The following is a 23,885-nucleotide window of genomic DNA, read 5'->3' on the forward strand; positions in this document are numbered from 1 at the left end:
CCTTCCTTCCTTCCTTCCTTCCTTCCTTCCTTCCTTCCTTCCTTTCGCTTTTCGGGTTAGAATTGCTTCCTTAAAAATTTCTTTTTTTTGATGATACTACATAGATTTGTCTTCAGCAGTGACTTGAAAGGATGTTTTTACTGTTTATGTGCATGGTATTCGTTTCACGTGATTTCCACGTGGACCTCACTTTAGTTATAATACAGTAACCCCAGCTATACCTCATCTTTCAGAGAAATAATAAACGATAACACTAATAGAATTAATGTTGTAGGAAGTACATCAGTAATAAAATTAATTAATTCGCAATGAATAATTTGCAACGCCTTTTTCAAACCATGTGAAACCTGTCATTTCTAGAATTAGCGCTGGGTGAAGAATCTCTGAATGGAGGGGGCGGGGGAAGCACAGCGCAGAGCCTGAGGCCAAGCCACGTTTTTTCCTGGGGTCTCTCGTCAGTTGCCCCATCTCTTCACCCCTTCCTCAGGGAGAGTACTTCATTTCCTCTTGCTTCCCTGTAGTACCACAGAAGCAAGACGAGACTATTCATCATGAGTTTACTTGGGGATAACAAAGAAGTGAGAGCAAGCACAGAACGTGGGAGTGCAGATATCTCTTTAAGAGAGTGATTTTGTTTTGTCTGGATAAATACCCAGAAATGGGATTGCTGGATCAGATGGTAGTTCTTTCTAATTTCTTGAGGAACTTCCATACTGCTTTCCATTGTGGCTTTACCAGTTTACATTCCCACTGATGTTATTACACTTCTAACCAACGGAGGCATTATCTCACTGTGGTAAATATTCAGTCTGCCACATATTACTATGCATTTTATATATTTTTTAAGTATAAAATATATACCTTAAATATATTTTAAATATATAAAAATATTTAATATTATATACTTTAATATAAAATACTTTAGTATATACACATATATTAAAGTATATTTCAGAGAGAGGACAGATTCAGAAATAGTCAAGATACCACTATAAATTTCTATTTCATTTACGACCTTGTTGACTTATTTTAACTGTACTAATAAAATTATAACAAGATCAGCAGAAGGAGAAATAAAGGATAAGAATGGATTGTACCAAAAAAATTCCTCCAACTTTTCAGTTCACTTATACACATACATCCATGTGATAGAGGACTACAAAAGAAATGGGAAAATTAAACTATTTCCTTTAAACACACCGCAATTGAGAGCTGATCGTATTTGTAACTCCTGTTTTTCAGGCTACCTTGACTCAAATATACAGTCAATGTCAAAGGTACTACCAGGTATTTCAAGCAGCTAACAACTGGCTTGAGGATGCCCACGAAATGTTACAGCTGGCGGGCAGTGGCCTAGATGTGGAGAGTGCAGAGGAAAGTCTCAAAAGCCACATGGAATTTTTTAGTTCAGAGGATCAGTTCCAGAGTAGTCTGGAGGAACTCCAAGGCCTGGCAGCCAACCTGGACCCACTTATCAAGCCAACTGGAAAAGAGGACCTGGCCCAGAGAATGGCCTCCCTGGAAGAGAAGTCCCAGAGGATAATCCGGGACTCACACGCCCAGTTAGACCTCTTGCAGAGGTATTAAGAGTTGTTTTTTCATCTTTATGTTCTGGTAAAATATAACGTATTTTGAGATGAATTGTTGCGCGGAAAACGTGAATATGTTAATGAGGTGATTTGCATGCAAATCTATTCTTTTAAGTATCATCCTACATACTGACATCCCGTTTTGCATAGAAATGTGTGGCTTGATGTCGCTCATTGTCTTTTGTTGGACTTTTTCAAGAGAGTTGTTTTCATCTTTATGTTCTGGTAAAATATAACGTATTTTGAGATGAATTGTTGCGCGGAAAACGTGAATATGTTAATGAGGTGATTTGCATGCAAATCTATTCTTTTAAGTATCATCCTACATACTGACATCCCGTTTTGCATAGAAATGTGTGGCTTGATGTCGCTCATTGTCTTTTGTTGGACTTTTTCAAGATGTGCAACTCAATGGCAGGATTACCAGAAAGCAAGGGAAGAGGTTATCGAACTGATGAATGAGGCAGAAAAGAAATTGTCTGAATTTTCTTTATTGAAGACTTCTTCCAGTCATGAAGCAGAAGAAAAACTGTCAGAACACAAGGTTAGTTTCGTTGTTTTCAGTGTCTTTTCATTGTAATCGCAATGGGTCTTTGTAATATGACAGCTCCAGAAACAGGTCCATAAATCTTTATTTCTACCTGGGTTCCTTAAAGAGGAGATGTATACATTTAACCATGTTTCATAGCAGTTTTAACTTAATTAAATCTGTCACTTTTTTTAGGGTTTCTGTTGGAAATGCATAACTAGGTTTAAAAAAAGACATTCAGAGCATTTTTTTCTGATAAAGCGTGACAATGAATTTCAGTAAATACTTTCTGGTGATAAATGACATTAATTCAAATAATAGCTGAGTCTCCCTCATATATCACAGCCGTATAAGGTGGACTATAACATCCTTAAATATTAAATTTGGCTCACTTATATTTTTGCTGCTTTTTAAAAAAATGGCAGAATGTCATCTCAAGCAGCAAGTAAAAACTTTTGTTTTTAATTTAAAAAAATATTCACCCTACTTCTTTAAACTATCCAAGCCTACCTCAATTAAGAATTTAGTGTCAAAGCAAGAGTTACCAGAGGAAAATGAATCTATGTAGAAACATTTCCCTCTGCAGGTAATTTTGGGCTTTAGCCAAATGCACCGAACTTTTGTAAAACTCTCTCCCCGGGCCCCTCTTCTCCCCCAGCCCTTAGTGTCAGTAGTTAACTCTTTCCACGAGAAAATTGTGGCACTGGAGGATAAAGCTTCACAACTGGAAAAAGCTGGAAACGAGGCCAGCAAGGCAGCCATAAGCAGGTCGATGACTACAGCGTGGCAGCGCTGGGCGCGTCTCCGCGCTGTGGCCCAGGACCAGGAGAAGATACTGGAAGATGCAGCTGATGAATGGAAGAACTTCGACAGCAAGGTGACGTTTCTGCCGGGCTCAAATTCTTCTCTCCTCCTCACTGGTGATGACGCTTTTCGAAAAGCAGTATTTTGCTCTTTTTTTTTTTTTTTAATTGGCCTTATGAAAGTAAAAAGCCTTTTTTGTAAATGACATCAAAACCAAATTGTAAAAGAAAGTACAATATGCTGTGTTCAATGCCGTCCCAAGTCGGGGTCTGATTTGAATAAGAAAAGCAAGAAATTAAATTTCGAAAGGAGGACAAGCCCATTTTTCTTCATTTGCTAGACTCAGTGAAACTTTCTTACTTGACCCCGAAAAGGTACAAAATACTTTTTCTTTGCCACAGAAATGAGCAGGAGTGTAACGCATTTCCCAAATCCTATATTTAATTTCTTCCATCTTTTAAGTAAGATTCAATAGCCTCATCTTTCTTTATAACTCAGGGACGCATTCATATTAACTTAAATATTGAAGAGTTTTTTATTCGTCTTTTAGTTAAAGTTTTTTAGAAAAAAAACTTTTTCTGCCCTATGCAGTCTCTGATTGCCCTGATATTATTTTGAGATTAAAGTTTTAAGCCCAGCATTGTAGAGATGGTCTTTCCTTCATGTTAAGATCGTTCAGGTTTTAGTTTCCTGAAATTTAGAGTTTACGCCATCAACTTTAATGTGCTTCACTGCATGTCAAATGTGGCATTTATTGAAATTGCCCCATTTTTTTTTCAGTTCATTTATTTTTGTGCTTCAGAATATATACATTTTTCCCACCAGGTTAAGAAAGCCACTGAAATGATCAAACAGCTGCAAGATAAATTACCAGGAAGTTCAGCAGAGAAAGCCTCAAAAGCAGAACTCTTAACTCTTCTGGAATATCATGACACTTTCATTCTGGAGCTGGAACAGCAACAGTTATCCTTAGGCACGCTGAGACAACAAGCACTGAGCATGCTCCCAGACGGGGCCACGCCGTCCCCTGGAGAAGAGCCACCCATCACGCAGGAAATCACGGCGATGCAAGATCGGTGCCTGAAGTAATTATACACCTGCTCTCATTCTCTGTTACTAAACTTGGCCATGACCCAAAGGGATAAATTGGCATTAGAGTCTAGGGGTGCTCCATCATTCCGCCTTAAAATGGGGTTATCTGTTCTCATCATCCCTACTTTTCATTTTTCTTGGCTCTTCAACTATTTGTCTGACAAACACATACCTAGTAGTATTTAGAAATACAGGGATCACCTGGGCATAATCAGTCTGCACCGTCATTGCTGTTTACAATCAGGCAGCAGAGATGGGTAACTAAAAAAACCATTTAGGTAAAGAATGAAAAAGGATGCTAAGGGAAGATCGATCAGAGGCAACTAACCTAGGGGAGCAGTCGAGGAAGGCTTCCCTTCAGAGGGATTCTTTAAGCTGAAGACTGAGCTGGCTTGAGCAAGGCGGTGAGGTAGGAGGAGAGTTTTGCAAACCAGAACAGCACATAAGAAAGCTTGGAAGTGAGTGAGCCTGGCACTTCCAGGAAACTGTTGGGTGATGTGGCTATTCATGAGAAATGACGTTTGAAAGGTGAACCGTTAGAAGCTATGTAGAACCTATTTTTATAAAAGCTTGGAAACTGAATGGCTAAATTGGATGACAGATCAGAGCAAGGATGATACCAAAATTCAGTACATAGCCATTTACTGGTAGTGAACTTAGTAGATAGAAGAAGTTAAACTTAATGATTTATAACCTGATTTACTTATTGAGCCAGAGAAGAAATGTCAATAAATAAATTAACTCTTGCATCAACTCGTATTATTCGTACATATCCTATATTCACCTCTTTCACTTATAGATGCATTTGGAATAATCTGACTCCACTTATTTAAACTTTTAAACCAAATATATATCAATTCAAATAAAGACTTACAATTTGGATGTTGAACATTATTAATTGTAAAATTTCCAAAGCTTGATTCTTTCTTTAAAGACTTGTTTCTAATAGCTACAAATATTACAGTTGCACATCACGTTTAAATACTGATGGTTCTATACCTTTTGAGTATATTTCCAAAGAGGAAATAAATAATCAATGTCCAGGTTACTTTAGATAGGAAAATAAATTTCAGTTTAGTGGCATGGGAATGTGTCAGTTCTCAACTTTCCAGTCATAAATCATTTACTTCATATGATGTATATTCTCCTGTTATACTTGAATTAAACTTAAGGGTTACTGAAAATTATCTGACAGTTTTGGGGAAATGTATTTACTTGCAAGAAAGATACCGAGGCTTCGCCTTTTTTTAAATGTGTTTTTGATAACATGATGTTATGTATTAGGGGCTTCTTTTCATTTCAAGTTCACTTCTGCTTTCTCCTGTCGTTTCCGAAGTATGCACCAGAAAGCAAAGAATAACAGAAAGGCGGTCAAGCAAGAGCTGAAGGAGCGAGAAGCGGTGGAGGCTCAAATCAATTCTGTGAAATCTTGGGTTCAGGAAACCAAGGAATACTTGGGGAATCCGACAATAGAAATAGATGCTCAACTTGAAGAACTTCAGGTACAAAGCTCTTTTTTTTTTTTTCCCTATACCCATCATTTTTTTAAAAATTGCCCCAATTTTAATCAGACATCTTTGTTTATAGTCAACGAAATACTGAATTAAAATTTTTCAGAAATGTGTTATCTAAAGGCTTTTAGTATTATTTCACAGGATTTTGTTTCTTCTGTGTAAAGCAGACATGTTTCTTATTCAGAGACCAAAGAAATACGTTTGGTTTTTCTTAAGGCGTTTCTCCAATTCCACTCTTAATCGTATATACTAATGAACAATACCTCGTCTTATCTCTGTGCCTGTGAAAATTTCCTTAGGCTCCCAGAAATTTCTCGTTTTGATTTTCTCTTCAGATTCTCCTGACAGAAGCCACAAATCACCGACAGAACATTGAGAAAGTGGCTGAAGAGCAGAAGAACAAGTACCTGGGTCGTTATGCTATTTTACCTTCTGAGCTCTCCCTTCAGTTAGCTGAGGTGGCATTGAACCTGGGAACTATCCACGATCAGGTAAACTCAGGGTCAAGAAAGAGCGCCTTTCCATTATTTTATAGGTTCAGAACTCTCGTATGAGGGTTCTTGATTTTCACAATTATATCTTCATGGAAACCGTTAAAACACAGCTCAGCATAAAACAATAATAGTAAGTTAGCAATCTTATTTGTAGGCCAAAAAAAATCGAATCATAAATATGAACGATAACATCATACAATTAAAGATAACTGACCTGCTTTCCCTCATCTTTTTCAAAAAAAAAACAAAAAACAAAAAAAGACTTAAAGAAACAATAGCAAAAAATAAGATATATATCATATGTTCAATAAATATTTGTTGAGTACCCAGTCTGCCAGGCTTTCTTCTAGCTGTTATTTCAGCCTTTTATTTTTAAAAATATCATTTTTGCCATCTTTTCTCCAGCATTTTATTGTAAGCAAAAGTATAAATATAAATGTTTATCTAATCAAACTAAAGCCATTAGAAACATAAGTGTCGACTATTCTTTTTCACCTTCCTTCCATTGGATGTGCTTAACCCTTTTTTGTCATACTATAAGTACATAATTGCAGCATTAGAAAGAGTTACCAGATCATTAACAGCTATTTACGAAAAGGTGCCTGGAAACAAATTTGAGTTTCTCCAGTTATCTAGAAGCATTTTCCACTTTGTGAAGAAAAAGTCTTAGCGGAGTCTGTGTGTTCAAGGTCACAGAGTTAATAAATGGAGAAAATAGGATTCAAACTCAGCTATCTACGTTGCTGTCTATTAATATTCTGTAACCATTTGGTAAGTGAATCATGGTACATGCATTTCTTTGCCAAAACAGCAGCATTAAAAGGTGCAGTGAATGCGTAAGGATGGGAGCAAGTAAGGCCACATGGAAAGCCATGAGAGTTTATAACTGCATGTGGCTCCTTTGACAAAGTGTTTCAATGCCAAGGCAGCATTAACCACCTAAAATCCCTCGGCAGCATCTCCAGAATGAAGTTTTTAGTAGCTGTTTCCCAATTTTAACCATGGTTGGTTTTGTTGTTCTCATTGATCATTTAGATCCAGGACAAAGTAAAAGAAGTTGAACAGAGCAAAGCCATGAGCCAGGAATTCGGCCAGCAAATTCAGAAGATAGCCAAAGACCTCACCACTATTCTAACTAAGCTCAGAGCAAAGACAGACAATTTAATTCAAGCTAAAACTGACCAAAAGGTAAAGAAGAGAAGTGGAAACATAAGGAGTGGGATTGAATGAATTCATTATTCGAGGGAGTTAGTTTGTTTGGGGATTATAGAAAAAAAAAATCTTTCTGGATTAGCGAGCTTCATTAAAACCAGATAGTAAACACAGGTAATAAAGAAATTTTATAAATACAACAACAGATCTAGATCTACTTACATGGTATAATTTACCATCACAATTGAATTGTATTAATAAATAGATGCACGTGTGGGTGAAGCGAAAAGTGTGAAAGAACTAAATAATGATTTAGGAATATAAGTATATAAATTCCAAAATGAAGGATGTTCTTGGTAGTAAATCTGCATTCTTGCTTCGCTGATGAGTTAAGTGACTAATCCTTTTTGGGTGGGGCAGAAGGAAAATGTTAGCTCTCTCAGCCCCATGGGAAATAAACACCAGGGTTACAAAACATCCTGCTCCACCTTCCCAACCGAAGAAACAGAAATGACCTGGTCATGGTAGAATTATCCTTTATAATTTCGCTACTACAAAAATCATTTAACATATCATCCTTCTGATCTTAGAAAGTCTGGAGAAATTCATTTTCTATAATCTAACGTTTTTTATTTTGATGGTCATCTAGGTGCTAGGAGAGGAATTAGATGCCTGTAATTTAAAGTTAATGGAACTAGATGAAGCAATACAAAAATTCTCGGAACAAAATGACCAACTGGCTAAGCCCCTAGCCAAGAAGATAGGAAAACTGACTGAACTTCACCAGCAGACCATTAGACAGGCTGAGAATCGGCTTGCCAAGCTCAGTCAGGTACGTTTCCAGACCAGGAATCAAAATTCTCTAAGGCAGATATTCTATGTCCCGTTTTACTCTTTTGAAAATAAATAAAAAGGTAATATCGACAAAGATGAGAGTAATTTAAGAGTAGCTTACACCTGCCTTTCTTTTATGTCAAACCATGTTATAAATTCATTGACAAAGGTGGGTGGATATTTTTTAGACAGGGGAAATATTTTATAAAACAGATGCTCATCCAGTAATGTTTTACAAATCAATTTGTGTGAATTCAAATATCTTGAAGCAAGATACAGATATAAATAAATAGATAGATAGATAGATAGATAGATAGATAGATAGATAGATAAATGTATGTATGTATGTATGTATGTATTAGCTATTATTTACTTAATGGATTCAGGTCATTAATTCAACCAGTGAATTACAATATTGAACCCTAGCGTCCTATAGCTATAATTCCACATACCACCTCCTTAGTCAGTGAGGGTGGAGTATGGAAGTGGGGAGGCATAAATGGGATCTAGGTAGATAAATAAGAGATGAAAATAGAGAATTTCTTTTTAAAAAAGACAGATTATTCAAGCACATTAAGAACTTAGACTTTATCCTAAAACCACTAGGAAGTCCTTGAAATATTTTCAACAAGGACTTGGTTTTTCATGATATCTTTTGTGGATAAAAAAACAAAAAAGGGAGTTTTATGGAAAGTAACTCACAGGGTGATCGAATCACAGATTCCTAACTGGGCAGGTCATGGTGGGTAGTCACACTCCAGGCCTATAACGTCTTTAGTGAAAGGTTTTAAGCCAGCCCTGTCCATTGTTCTAGGTTAACACACCTTTGAAATAAACCATAACCACCCTCGAGAAAGCATATAATCTTGTTAACTCTCCTGTAATCCAGCCCCTGCCTTGCATTCTCCAATCTTCCTTATGTCCCCTCCTTAATTTCAAATGCGCAAAAGCAGCTTCAAAACTGTTATTCTGCAGAACATTTGAGATCTTGCTCCCTGGCCTAGGTCATCAGTTTAGCTCAAATAAACTCATAAAAATTCTCTACAGTTTTGGACACTTCTTGCGTTGACACTTTAAATATCAGGTATTATAATGATCAACCCCAAGAAGCAGAGGTTACATTTGTTATCTGAATGTTAATGATTTTTCAGGCGGCATCACATTTAGAAGAATACAATGAAATGCTTGAATCGATTTTGAAGTGGATCGACAAAGCTAAGGTCTTGGTACATGGAAAGATTACGTGGAATTCTGCAAGACAACTTCGGGAACAGTACATTTCGCATCAGGTAACTTCGGGAAAAATAGTTTTCAAAGAGTAACTAAGAGCAGGTTAACTTAACTGGCTAGACTGACAGAAAATTTAGAGGGCCATGGTGTAAAATTACTGTAGGTTTCAGATTTAAAAAGAAGAAAGCTAAGGTAGCCGTACAACTTTTCTGGTGGTTTGAAAGAAAATAACTACCCATGAGATTTTATAAGACTATATAAATAAGTAGATATTTTCTATCTCTCCTAAACTTTCCTTTCCCAAGACCAAATATAACCAGTTCTTTTTTTTGCAGCTTTGTTGAAACAATTATATGCAGGGATATGGTGGAAAATTCCTCCCCGTGAAGAGATGTAGTGACACATAAAAAGATTATGTAAGCTTCAGACTCAGACTGATGGGCAAACCAAACTCTGCCTTTAGAGCTGTGTGATTTAGAGCAAACCGCTTTGCCTCTCTGAATCCAGTCTTCCCATCAATAAGATAGAGATGTAAATGATTTATATTACAGCATTATTATGGGAATCAAATGGTTTAACATATGTGCAGACATCAAACACATTACCTGGCATCTGAGTGCTCAACAAGAGCTCTCATGCCTCCTTCTCTGCCTGCTGCCTGGCCTCTGTTGCTTGGCTTTCCGCAGGAGGCAGGAGTCGGCTGGGAATGAGTAATGAGGCCATGCCACATGGTGGCTGCATTACTTCACTTCCTCTGAAGATTTCCCATGGTCATGTCATCCAGGAAATTATGTCATCCTTTTATAACTTAGGCTTGGATTAGATTAGATATCTAATAGCCTAGTTATCTTGCAGTACAATACAGAGTGCTTTTTATTTAAGTTACAAGGACAGCCTCAAGTATTTTAGATTTTTTTCTCTTTCGTTCTGATTTACGTATATTTGTGTCTTTTAAATCCATCTCTTTTTCATTCCAGTTGACAAGGTTCTAGACCAAAGCCTCATTTTCTCCTTGGAATGATTTAACAGGCTCCCAGTTTGGTTTTCCTATATCCACAATCTTTCTTTAATCACTCTTGCACACTTCTCAAGAAATTTTTCCAAAACAATTCTAATCTTCTACTTGAGAATATGCTTTCATATTAACAGACAAGACTTGTGTTACAATTGGTTATAAACAATGAAAAAGCTACTCAAGCTCATTAGAAATCTAGGAAATCAAATTTAAAAGAGAGCATTTTAACTATCAAGTTAACAAGAGTCTTGAAAAATTCGTATTTAAGGAAGTGAGAGCTCTCAAACACTGCGGGGGAACTTGGTAAAATCTGCAAAACAGTGGTATGATCATCAAAATGTTCCTACTCTGTAATCCAAAGGGTAGAAAATATTTTATGCAGCATTAATAACTATAGTGGAATTTAAAAAAAAAACTGAAGTGTCAACTCATTTTTCTGAGTAAATTTTTGGATCTAATGGACTCTGACGTGGTCTTTAAAATGACCATGAAGACTTTATCTTTAAAATAGCTCATTTATTTATTCAACAAACACTTATAACGTGTTTTCTAAAGCTCGGAATTTTGTTAGGCATTCTGAATACAATGCCTGCCCCCGGGGAGTTGATAATTAAAGGGAAGAAGGAGACAGAGCTACAGACTTGGACAAATTACAAAATGGTGTGATTAGAGCAGGGACAGCAGGATCAAGGTACTGAAGGAGCCCGCAGGAGGTGCGGCCCCAGGCTGCCCAGGGTTCTCGAGGAAGGTTACGGATGCCTTCTTAGGAAAAGGTGATTCTTGTCTAAGCCCTGAAAGACACTCAGCCTACTTGTGAGGAATGTGTTTCAGACAAAAACGCGTGTCGAAATCCCAGCAGCAAGAGTGAGGTGTGCTCTGCTTGGTGCACTGAAGGCTGCAGTTTGGGGAGGAAGTCTGTACATGGGCTGGAAAGAGGTGTGAGATAAGAATAGCGAGCTAAGACAAAGACAGATCATGAAAGCCTGTTAAGAACTTGGACACTGTCCTAAATTCTCTCTGAAGCCTTGACAGATATTCTGCCAGCAAATGACAAGCATAGACCTGTCTTGTAGGAAAGATGACTTAGCAGCCGATGGAAAACAGATTGATGAAGGGTAGACAGCATACAAGGTGGTTTCGTATTCCAGTGGAAAATGGCAAGGCCTCTCTTTGGAGGCTGAGAGAAGACAAAAGCAAGGGGTATAATTGAGCTAGAATTCCGGACTCGGAGACGATGGATGTGGGTGAAAGGGGTGGAAGGGCCAAGGACGAAGCCCAGGTTTTTTTGACATGGGCAGTTGGGTGGGTTGAGGGGCACAGGAGGGACACAGGAAGACAGATTTCAGGTACTGGTGGTCACCGCACACAGATGCCCCGGAGAGAACCCAACCTGTACCCACCGTTTCGGGAGTTCTCCCTCCCATGCCTGCCTTAGTGATTAGAGCTGCCTGAGTTTATCCAAAAAACAGTGCACAGGGAGAAAATGCACGTGTTCTAACGTCAGATGAAAAAGAAAGATGGAAAATTGTAGGCATGTTATGATCTCAGTGACCCAAAAATATATCCGAACGTAACAGCAGTTGTAGCTTATTTAAAGTTATCTCTGCGATATGGAGTTCTAGAATATTTTTACATTTGAAAAAAATGTTCACTGTGAGAAAAAAAAAAATGTACTTTGTTTTTAAAAATAAGGCTCTGGGAGTAAAGTCCCATCTCCCATTTCTCCTCACGTCGCGCACCCCGGCAACTGCCCATTCGTGCTCCCTCACCTTTCTCACTCGGGCACCCCGGCAACTGCCCATTCGTGCTCCCTCACCTCTGTGCCTTTGCTTATGCTGCTCTCTCAGTCTGAAATGTCTTTCCTCTTCCTTCCCATCTGTCCAAATACAAATCGCCTTCTGACTCGGCTCAGATGCGACTCTTCCAGGAAGCCTCCCAACTTCCCTGCAAGTGGTAGCACCTCATTTCTGGCATCGTTAACTCTTTCACTCTGCTCAAGTACTGCATATCATAACGGTTATTAATCCCTTCGTATTAGTCCCAATAGAGGATGCTATCCTGCATGCCGAGGGCTGCGTTTTATTCCTCTTGGTATCCTAAGGAATGTCTACCCCCTTGTCTTACTTAAAAGCAAGTGATCAAAGGATTTTTGTGTGTAATGCTCTCGTCTTATTTTCATTTCTTAGATCAGTATGCGCTTAGAACTTAGATCTAGGCTATAAGATCTGACAAGCATCTCTTTAGTTGAATTACGTATGAGAAGAGGTAGGCCTAGTGATCTGATAAAGCCACCCCATGTGTCAGAGCCTCGCCACTTCTGAAATACTCATGTCCTGACCTCATCAGGGAGCAGCTTGGGGTGGTAGGCAAAGCCTGAGCACGACGGTCCAGCACTTAATAACATGTGGCCTTGGCAAATTATTTTCAGTCTCTGAACTTTGATTTCTTTTTCTGCGAGATGGGGGTAACAGTAGGCAGGGAGCAGCACAAGGGTACGAAGCTGAAACACAATGAGACGCACAGAAGCTACAGTGTGCACGGGATGTGTGAATTACATCTCCTTACTATCTTCTCGGTCCGATGGTCTTTACACCACACCATATTGATTACCTCTCCTTCTCTGCCCTCCTGTCAATGTCATGCATATTGATAATTCACTCTAGACCATGCTAGAAGAATCTGAAGAAATTCACAGTGACCTAGAAGCAATGACTGACAGGTTACAGCACCTCGCTAGTGTGTACTGTACAGAAAAAATGTCTCAGCAAGTGGCAGAACTGGGACGGGAGACTGAGGAGTTGAAGCAGCTGATCAAAATTCGTTTGCAGAATCTCCAAGATGCTGCCAAGGTAAGAAAAAATAATTCAAGTTGAAACGTCTACTATTAAAAAAAACGATGGTGGTTTATAGGGGAGATACACTCCAAATGCTTACATATTGACATTAACATTGCTTTTACTCTGCAGGATATGAAAAAATTTGAAACCGAGCTAAAAAACTTACAAGTTGCTTTAGAGCAAGCCCAGACAACACTGACTTCTCCAGAAGTTGGACGTCTTAGTCTCAAGGAGCAACTCTCTCATCGACAGGTGAGCAAAAATAATTCAGGGCAAATGCGTGAGGGAGAACCTGTATTTAAAAAAGGGGAGAGTTAGGAAAAATAATTTCTAAATCCAGTTATAGTCTTAGCACTTTATTTATTTAAAAAAAAAAAAATCCCTTGGAAAATGTTTATAACTTGTAAACAAGCTATAATTTATAAGTGTCTCTTGCTTATGAAATAAAACTCTTAAATATAAAATGTTTGAAATATGAACTTGCAATTTCAGCATTTGCTGTCTGAGATGGAGTCACTCAAGCCAAAGGTCCAGGCTGTGCAGATCTGCCAGAGCGCGCTCCGGATCCCGGAGGACGTGGTCACCAGCTTGCCTCTGTGCCATGCCGCTCTCCAGCTTCAGGAGGAGGCCAGCCGGCTGCAGCACACAGCCATCCAGCAGTGTAACATCATGCAGGTACGTGTGGCCCTGCCAGCTGCCTTCTGCTGGTGGTCCCCACGGCAGCAGAGCAATAGCGAATGAGTCATGGGCTGCTTTTCTTAGCATTGTGTGGGCTCAGCCATCAAAACACACCCAGAGTGTTAAATTTGACAGCTTGTTGTGGTTATATAAAATAAGGAGATGAAATGCTATCATTCGGATCACCCACAGAAGCTTGGGGAGAGCTCTATAAAAAATATCCGTTACTGAAAACTATCTTGTAGCAATATTTTTTTTTATAAAGAATGACTTAGAAAGGTTAATTTTATATAGTTGGATATTTCTATCTCTTATTATTCATCTGAGAATCACCTAGAATCTTGTAATATGACTTCACTGCTAATATATAGAATTTTTTTATATTGGCGCACTAAATGCATTTTCTTGCTAACAAGCACACCCAAGTGCCACTTTTAGTGTTCTCGCCTAATAAGAGAAATATCATTTACTAGGAAGAAATGACACTATTTACCTCATATCTCTTTTCAACTCATATTTCACCACCTTTATCCAAAAAATTACATACATATACTCTCATTAAATGGCTAATAATAGTCTATTTAGTCAATTATCATTGCTCCTTACATTCTCTCATAATTTCTTAGACGATAAATTCCTAAGAGTAGAAATTACATTTAATTTATTACTCCAGTACTTACCAAGTATCTTGCATATATTTAGTATTTCTTAGATGGAAAAATGAAATGATCATATTTTTTTATTATTTTTTATAATTTTTTTTATTATTTATTATTATTTATCCCTACAACACCTTCCTAGGTGGTCTCCCATCCAAGTACTAACCAGAACCGACCCTGCTTAGCTTCCGAGATCAGACATTGGGCTTGTTCAGGGTGGCATGGCCATAGATCATGGACTGTTGCTTCACTGGGGCATGAACTCAGGACCTTCTGGATGTAAAGCAGACGTGCTAACTGCTACACTATGGAACCACATCCGAAATGATCATATTTTTAATACACCTTCTCAGCATGTCTTTAGGACAAATGAACAGAGAGGATCTAGCTGTTTGAGTCCATGAATAATCTTGGCAAAATATTTTAGAGCGAAGGCTCTGAAATATCTGAGTCAAGTTGAGGAGTTGAGTCACCTCAGTATTTTACCCATTGTTTCTTTATTCCCTAGACACAGAGGTAAACAGGAGTGAATACTATAGTTTGGCAGATAGTAGCACAGAATCGCTTGTACAGTTATTGATATAGGACGATAACCATGTGTTTTTTTTTCCCCCAAAGGAGGCTGTGGTGCAATATGAACAATATGAACAAGAAATGCAGCACCTCCAGGAGCTTATAGAAGGGGCTCACAGAGAGATCGAGGATAAGCCTGTGGCCACCAGCAACATCCAGGAGCTACAAGCCCAGATTTCTCGGCACGAGGTGAGACAGGAACTCGGGTGAACGTTAAGGGCAGGACATTGGCTTAATTAGAATGTGATTGGTTTCTAGTGAATGAAATAGAAAAGTTCTCTCTGTCTGGCACATAATATGTTCAGTTCCTGGATAGCGTGTTTGGCTGTCTTTGTATTTTGAAGGCTAGTTTCAGTGATCTTTACCAAGACCCAGTATCCTGAGTCTTCTCCTTGATTCTAAAACCTCTTTACACGCTGTTCATGACATGTCTCAACTGGAACCCACTGACTGTCTCCTGCTCTTGAATTCTCACAGTTAATACACCAAAACACGGTCTACACTTGTGTTTAAAGCCTGTGAGAAACAGCAATGCTCAGGTTTGCTGCTTTGTTCACCCTCTTTAAAAAGAAGGGATAGTTCATATAAAAAAGAAAATCATTTGCTCTTTCAAACATTGGTCATTTCATCTCCTTTCATGAAAATCAGAGAATGGTCCATGTCTGTTTTGCTGATTTCCAGGTTGTGCCTGTTAGCATCTTGCCTATTTTCGAATGTGCTTCCTCTTTTGTGCCTTTGGCAGTATAATGATCTTAGGACTGGACACCCATTGTCTCAGAAATCACAGACTTTGAGTGTTTGAGCCCAGTGACACTTAGCAGTAACTTTCCTTTCCTGACCTGTCAATTTCTAGACAGGTCACATTTATTCTTCCCCTTGGGGGTTGGCTCATCGCATCAGGAATTTGGGTAACTGACTGGGAGTGGGGAGGCATCTTATTTATCTGTGCCAAGGACAGACATTTAGTTTATCCTTCTAGCTGCTCTGTTTAACTTTGTTGTCTTAAGAGCAACAAGCTATTTTTCCGAAGCAAACATCATAGCGAGGGTCTCAACAGATCCAATTGTTGCCTTTTAAGGATGGAAAATCTCATCACCCCCCTCTCCAAATGTAGTTCTTTAATTTCTTGACATATCCAGTACGTCGATCACTTACATTTACATAAGATTCACAAAATAATGTAAGTAAATATTCCACCTACATTTACTCCTACACTGTAGACATCTATATTATTTCTTTCTCTTATGCCATTGGTTAAATGAAAATATGTTATGTGAATATTTGAAACAACTTTATATAACTCATACATTAGACTGTGTTATAAATTTATTTTGAAACTATTTTTAATCCCATTTTGTAAGATCCAGAATTTTGTTGGAAAACTTTTCTATCATAGTACAAAAAATATTTTTTAAATCTTCTCTTGAATAGCAATAATTATCATTACTACAGTTTTTGTTTTTCATTTTTTTAAAACAATTTACAAAGCTTTTTCATTATCTTTTATAACAACCCCATGAAGTAAGGATTTTGTTTTTTATCATCTCCCTTTTACAAATAAAAAACAGAAACTGTTTTTTTACATGACTTCCTGAGCTCCCAAAAATAGTAACTGAAAGAAACCAGATTCTAATCTAGTGCCTTTGGCTCCATGAGTTTTCACTGTAGCAGAAATCATCTGGGCTACCTCCTCGCACGAAAGAGAAGAGTGATAGTTCTGGAAAATAAGGGACTTGCCCAAGGTCATGGAGCAGGCACTCAGCACAGTCAGCCATAGGCCATCTTCCTCTTCAGTGTCCGTTCATATTGTCATAGTCTCCTCCCAGTTCGAAACATCAGTGTAGACATTTGTCAGTTTTGTCATGTGACTTAGAAGACATTTTCATATCAATGATGACATAGTCCTGGGGAGGCTCATTGTATATATGAAACAAACACAGGAAGGAAAGTGCTGAGTGGGGAAAGCCTGATTTACGATAACATAAGAATGGAGAAGAATGCTTTTTCCTGTACTTTCTGTCTGCTTTTAATAGAATTTCAATCTTGAGGGATGTGTAGTTTTCTTATGGATGACTTTAACTCGTAAAAATAACTGATAATTTATTCATTTCTAAAGAAGTCCCATTTTTTTTCTGTGATTTTTCAAATGTTGCATTTAAGAGAAAATTATCCTGCCACTTTTAAATCACAGGAGAGAATACTCAGACCTCCACCCGGCACAGAGGCTTCTTCTGAGGGCAGGTTGTCCACAGAGGGCAGCTTTCGTCATGGCGGCCACTGTACCTGAAATTCTCACCTTTATGCTCATCCTTCACAACCATTTTCAGAAATACCCAGTAAAAATACATACTAAACAAAGATAGAGAACCCATTAACCCATTAGTACTCCATTTTAATTTAGCTGGTTTGACTTTCAACCCACAAAATTAATGAGATATGGGCAGGTTTATTCATTCATAAGAATGTTCTAGAGAGTTATTTCACCAAGGGAGTCCCATGGGATAATTATATAATGCAGATTCTCATAAGCCTAGTAAATCAAAATCTTTTGAAGTGGAGAGCAGAACTGCATTTTTAACAAACAACCCAGACAAGTTTTATACACCATAATGCTGAGAACTCCCATTTAGGTGATAGGTGTTTGCTGTTAGCGTGGGCAAGTGTTTCTCTTTGATTTTTCAATAGTTGCATCTAATTTGAGAAAGTTATCCTGTCACTTTTAAATGACGGGAGAGAATACCCAGACCTCTTTGCTCTCCATTAATAACTGTTATTAATATCGTTGTGTGTTAGGCACTGAACCAGATAGAGTAGATAGCTATTTTTAGTCACTATTTTAAAAAACTCCATTAGGTTTAATTAAGTATCTAGTAGCCCTAAAAGGTAAATAATTGACCATTCCTACTTTTTAAATCCTTGTTTTAAAAATCCCTGTACTAATCCGAAAGTCAAGAAGACAGGCAGCTGAGTTCTGCTGGACTGTTTCCCCTTCCACGCCATCGGTTTTGGTTGGAGGAGAGAAACAAAATGGGGTGTGCGTGTGCATGTGCGTGTGTGCGCATGTGTGTATACATATCTGTATATGCACATTCATTTTAAAGACAATGGCATTTAATGTCCTTGTCACAAAATGTATTCTGTGCAAACACTAAATGACAGTTTTTCAGATGGAGCCCAAGGAAATAGAAAAAAAGTAACGTTTTTGTATTTTTTAGGATTAATGTTTTGGAATATACATCTTCACTGTTTAAAGATGTATACATCTTTTAAATAAGAAAGTATAATTTTAATACTTTAGAATTATTTTAGATTATTATTTTAGAAATTTAATATTTAAAATTTTTAAGAGCTTTGCGCTGTCCGGAATATATTTTCCTTAAGTTCTTGGTTAAAGTTTTAAAGCCGCTATTTCTCAAGACAGTTTTTTCAACAAAAGATGTATTGAAAAGCCATCAATTTTGAACTAAACAAGTTCAAAGCTGTAGTCTGAACAATCAGAAACATTTGAGGCATTATGGAGTACATGAGGGAAAAGTTGATGAATGTACAAAATTTCATTTTGGGAGTAATCTGCATTTAAAAATTAGGCTTTCATATATAATACTCAGCTTATCTACAAAAACAGCTCCCAGGATCACAGGAATGACAGTTTACTTCATGACCCTGTCTGTAACAATTGACTGCTCTGTTTGACATATTCAGTGTGATAAGAGCTGAGCATTGCATTTTTTTGTAGTTTTTAGTCATCACATGACCTAATTTCCATGGCATGAACCATCTGGCCAATTCAGATTCTCTAGGCATTTTTTAAAAAGTCGCCCGTTCTTAGCGTTACATAAGTTCCTGATTCCACACGCAGCATCCCTGCGAACCAGGCTCCCCTGGCGGGCGGCCTTGTTGCCCCAGCCCCAGAGTCCCGGGGCTGTGGTCTGCCCCCGCTGCGCTGTGGTCTGGCTCGTGCGCGCTGCAGGCAGGCTCGCTCGCTCGCTCGCACCTTTGCACAGTCCACATCCTGCGTCTCCTCCGCGGCCGCCGCTGCTGCTGTCTGGCACAGCGCTGTGATATCATTGGCCAGCCCCGGAGGAAGATGAACGCTGCGAGCTGTTTCCTTTTGATGCTGCTCTGACACACGGGGGTGGGAAAATGTTTCCTCAGGAGCTGGCTCAGAAAATCAAGGGCTACCAGGAGCAGATCGCCTCTTTGAACTCCAAGTGCAAGATGCTGACGATGAAAGCCAAGCATGCCACCATGCTGCTGACGGTGACCGAGGTGGAGGGGATGGCGGAGGGGACGGAGGACTTGGACGGGGAGCTCCTCCCAGCGACCTCGGCCCACCCCTCTGTGGTCATGGTAAGTAAGGGTCAAGGCCAGGTTTGCCGGACACCGCGCACTGCTCTCCTCTGACTGTCCCAGGCTCCCGGCTCCAGGTCCCCTCTCCCTGGTTAATTTTTTAAAAAAGGAATCAGTGGTAGGTTTTGCAGATTAGCACTGAGGAACAGCCTCCTTAACTCTCTGCTCCATTTGGGTCAGGACCAATCGTTAACCATGTAAACAATGACAGTTGAAGTTATTTGCCTGCGACTGCTGAATTACTTAACATGTCAAAGGTGACCCTGCATTTCTCTGTAATTAAGCAGTAATACTGAGAGGCTCTGAGCATTAAAAGGAAAAAAAAAAGTCCTTTGACTTCTTTTAGTTTCCTAGGAGGGGGTGAGAGAATAAAGCTACATGTGTTGTGTTTTCCAAGCTAAAACAGTGACTGAATAGGTTGTATGAATGTTTAATAAAGTATAAAAGAAAAGCTATTATTAGAAAAATAAGAAAGCTCCACTAATTTCTATTTGCAACGTTATTTCCCCATCACTTCGCATCTAAAAGGTATTAATTATTTTGGTAACTCAATGTCCTCCTGTGTCATATATTTCTCACAGGTCTGTGATATGCCGGGATAGTGTGTAACCATACCTGGGCTCTCTGGGTGATATGTTACTTTGGGTGCACTTATCTCGCTAGAGTATTTGGAATTCGAGATGTCCACGAAAGACCAAGCTTTATTTCCTAGACCCTTCTCTCATTTATATAATTTGTGATTTTACTAGTTATTTACAAAGATACAATCAAGAAAAGGAAAATAAAAGAAATAGTTAATTGACAACAAAACTTTTTAATATGGTATGCATGCCCCCATCCCTGTTGGTTTCACAGATGGTTGCTAGCATCATATTCACTTGAACAAAACTTTTAAACAATAACACAGAATTTATATGTAAATATGGGTCTCAGTGATTCTAACCTTTGTTATAGAGTTATCTCTGTTTTGACCTGTGCTTGACCGGGTCTTTTGTTAACATAGCTAACGGATTTTTATGTCCTTTGGGCTACATTTTATGTGACAGATGACTGCAGGTCGCTGTCACACTTTGCTGTCACCTGTCACTGAGGAGTCTGGGGAGGAGGGAACCAGCAGTGAGATTTCCTCTCCACCTGCCTGTCGTTCCCCTTCACCTGTGGCTAACACAGACGCTTCTGTGAACCAGGTACTGCCCGCCCACTTGGCATTCTCTTCGCTATGACCTCTGGAAGGGTGCAGGACTCCATTCTCTGTTCTTATCAGACTGTGGGTATGAATCTTAGACTTTGAGGAAAATACCACTAGGTGTGATAGTTGCACAGACTATGATTGTCATGTGAGACTGCTACTGGCTTTCCACGTCATCTCCTCTCCAGGGCTCCTGGCAATGAGATGAGCAAAAACTAGGTCACAGAAATTATAGTTGGAGAAGGTCCTGTTTTAAGGCATGGCTTTAGTTTCTAACAGCTATCTCTAATGAAGTACTGCATCCTAACAGAAAATGACATGTTTGTGTCACCATTATAAAATAACATGATTCTATTGCTATTTTAACATTCATTGAACATAGTTTTGACATCTAGCAGCTCAGATTTTGAAGACGGAAAGCTTTTGTTCATCATATCACTTTTTCTTTTTTTACTAACGATCATCCAATTTAAAGGGCTGGCTGCCAATGTGTGTACATACATACACACACATGCCTAAGTAGATTCGAATTTTCTTACTTATCTTTCAATAATCTTCTTATAAAATAGGAATAATACTTTGTTATGAAATTCCTTTTAGTTACATTATATTAAAATAGATTATACCAAATTAAATGTCAGCAAGTTTTCATGAAATATATTAGATACAAATAAAAAGATGCTTTTACAATAATCAGAAATTTTTTCATGCATGTTAAATAATACTTTCTTTTCTTCATTTAGCCAAAACAACTGACAAATGTTTTTAATTATGTTACTGTGAGCTTATATACATGTTCAAAGAGGTTGCAAAGTATTATCAAGGAAGAAGCATTAAACAGAGCAAATGTTCTATAAAAGTATATTACAAATCAATCATACTATTTTTATTTTAAAACAGAAGCATTCAAAGTAGGATTTCTGTGATAAAGAGAATCCCCTCCCTCACCAAAAAAAAAAAAAATCTGACAAAACCTTTAGATATAAAACAATGCTCTTGGTAAATATCTATAGAGCTGTAGGGCAGTTATCAATCTATCAGATAGATTCTGAATACCTGCTTGGCAATAAATCTTGTGCTGGGTCCAAAAGATGCAACAAAAGAAAATATAGCTGTACTCCCTGCCCCCAAGGCCCTGATAATCTAGGGAAAGGTGGCTTTGGCATGAATAATTACAAAAGTGGTGAGTTGAAATTGAAAAACAACAGGAAAAGGAGAAGTTCAGGGTGCTCTGGAGGATTTAGGAAGTTGTTCTCCAGATTCTGATTTTAAAATATGTATTACTCATTCTTTGACAACGTTTTTCCCCGTGGTCACAGATGTTATTAGAATCAGAGAACTATGGCTGTAGTTAGCTATTTATTGTATAGGAAAAGTTTACGCTTAATGTTCTTAAATTTTTCAAATGGATCAATGAACCCTGAACTTGCAATTAACACTACGGAAAGAATATCCCTTTTCTAAAATGATAAGTCTCAATGCTCCTTCTTGTTAAGCATCTTTCGATGTCCATGTGAAAGTGCCCTGTAAATGATAAAATATGCAAATGTTTTTATTATGGTTACTCTGTCAAACTCAGTCAAATCTCAGAATTATAAGTGAGATTATGCTTAATTCTCCATCACAGGAAAACATTAATTAATTCATGTCATTAACCTAACATACTTATATATGTCACTACAATTATATTTTAAAGTATTTAGTTTGTGTCGGGCAGCTATACTAGTAGAAAGATGTTAAAAAGCACAGTATTAGTGCTTGGTGTTGCTCAAACAAATTAACACCACCATTACGGCCACAGATTCTCGTACAGTAATATAAGTCAGAGGAAAATGAGCGAATTCTACAACATGGCCGGCGATGCACTGGATTTACAAAATTTTCTCTTGAAACCGAGGAGGACATTTAGAATCCCCATAAGTTCCAGTTTTCAGACTCAAAACACTGCACAGAATGTGCACAGCTGTTTCAAGGAGCAGCCAAATATAACTACTTTACAAAGTTGCAGCTGTTAAAAAGCAGTTATGTGCTCGCTGCTTCTGTAAGTAGATCTCATTATATAACTCACTGATCCCCCACAGTCAGTGTGCTCTGTCTCTGACAGTAGCTCTTAGCTGAAATGTGGTAGCAATTTTGCTGACTCAAGGGTAGAAATAATGAAGCAGCCCCAGAAGTGGCCGCAGTCTTCTTGATCCCTTGAGAAGCAGGCCGAGACTTCGGCTCCTGGAAAGAGTTTAGGAAGGAAGGTTTAAAAAGAGAGATCGTGTAATGGGTAGAGTGCTGGGCTCAGAACATTTCCAGCTCTTCCTTCTCTAAGCTGGATGTCCCTGGAAAGTCCCTCAGTCCCCTCATTGGTAACAGGAAACAATGCTGCTTAATTCACAAAATTGTGAAAACATTTTTAATGTGATGTTACTTGTAAAACCACGTTCCCAACTGGGAAATGTAAATTAAATAGTAATTATGGTTTTCCAAATTTATTTCCTTAGGAATCCACTGATAATAACTCCCATAACTTGGGCACATAAGCAATGAAGGACATATTTCTAAGAGTGATTCTTCACTATATCAAATATTGCCTTTATTTAGTAGTTACTTATAGAACTGATAGATTTATTTTATTGAATCTACATAGTCCTCAAATAGATCCGAGTTATTCATCTACAAAAGATGATATAGTTTCAAACCCTTTTGAGAAACCAGTATTTGTTATTCCTAACAGACCTGAACCATACACGTACCCACAATCACTCACAAAAGAGCCAGAAAAAAGACTTTCGGGTCACAAATTTATTTTATTTTAGCTCTTTTAAGGGCCTTCTTTATTTAAAATAGAGTAATTAAAAATGTTTGCATGTAAAATAATAGACTTTACTTTTACATGTATGATTACATTACTATGAACGTAGATATCTGCCTACGTTATTAGCCAAACACTCCTCGATGTGCTCACGGTCGAAGACTAAAGGCACTTCTCCCGTCTTTATGGAGCTCACAGTCTGTGAGAGCAGGCAAGTCATTGAAATAGAATGGCACAAGTGCCATGACAGTGGGAAACACTGAGTGTTAAGAGAGGACATAGAGAAAGCGGGCTGGAGTTTGGCGTTTGTCGAGGATGGTAACCGTCAGCTTCTAGGCTAGAGCATGAGTTAGGGAGCTGGAGTGCGCTGGAGTGATGTGAAGTTTTTCGGGCAGAGGAACCACACGTAGGAAGGTGTGGTGGTGGGAAGGAAAATGGCCCATCAAAGCAGCTGCAAATAGTATCAGTATAATTGGAGAAACATAGATTTGGAGGAGAAGGAGGGAGAGAAATGAAGCTGAGAGGGATGCAGGAAACCCATCATGA

General features: G+C 38.4%; 2 protein-coding genes across 3 annotated transcripts in view; both read left to right on the forward strand.

Moving 5' to 3' along the window:
• The window catches only part of LOC112482860 (nesprin-1-like), an 18,091-nt gene extending 4,031 nt beyond the window's left edge, over positions 1 to 14,060 (forward strand). The window contains exons 3-14 of the mRNA XM_025049480.1: positions 1,243 to 1,580; positions 1,989 to 2,133; positions 2,777 to 2,995; positions 3,748 to 4,007; positions 5,351 to 5,516; positions 5,864 to 6,019; positions 7,058 to 7,210; positions 7,824 to 8,006; positions 9,160 to 9,297; positions 12,917 to 13,102; positions 13,220 to 13,342; positions 13,583 to 14,060. Coding sequence (XP_024905248.1) covers positions 1,243 to 1,580; positions 1,989 to 2,133; positions 2,777 to 2,995; positions 3,748 to 4,007; positions 5,351 to 5,516; positions 5,864 to 6,019; positions 7,058 to 7,210; positions 7,824 to 8,006; positions 9,160 to 9,297; positions 12,917 to 13,102; positions 13,220 to 13,342; positions 13,583 to 13,831 — 2,316 coding nt within the window. The 3' untranslated portion in view covers positions 13,832 to 14,060. The remainder of the gene's footprint in view (positions 1 to 1,242; positions 1,581 to 1,988; positions 2,134 to 2,776; positions 2,996 to 3,747; positions 4,008 to 5,350; positions 5,517 to 5,863; positions 6,020 to 7,057; positions 7,211 to 7,823; positions 8,007 to 9,159; positions 9,298 to 12,916; positions 13,103 to 13,219; positions 13,343 to 13,582) is intronic.
• A 4,894-nt stretch (positions 14,061 to 18,954) lies between these two features.
• LOC102879508 (nesprin-1) overlaps positions 18,955 to 23,885 on the forward strand; it is a 140,148-nt gene continuing 135,217 nt past the window's right edge. Inside the window, exons 1-2 of one of the 2 annotated variants that reach the window (XM_025049476.1) lie at positions 18,955 to 19,350; positions 20,397 to 20,537. In XM_025049476.1, coding sequence (XP_024905244.1) covers positions 19,144 to 19,350; positions 20,397 to 20,537 — 348 coding nt within the window. In that variant the 5' untranslated portion in view covers positions 18,955 to 19,143. The remainder of the gene's footprint in view (positions 19,351 to 20,396; positions 20,538 to 23,885) is intronic. The other variant, XM_025049477.1, reaches the window with a different exon arrangement.

Source organism: Pteropus alecto, unplaced genomic scaffold (genome assembly GCF_000325575.1).
Source record: "Pteropus alecto unplaced genomic scaffold, ASM32557v1 scaffold176, whole genome shotgun sequence".
Taxonomy (NCBI): Eukaryota; Metazoa; Chordata; class Mammalia; order Chiroptera; family Pteropodidae; genus Pteropus; species Pteropus alecto.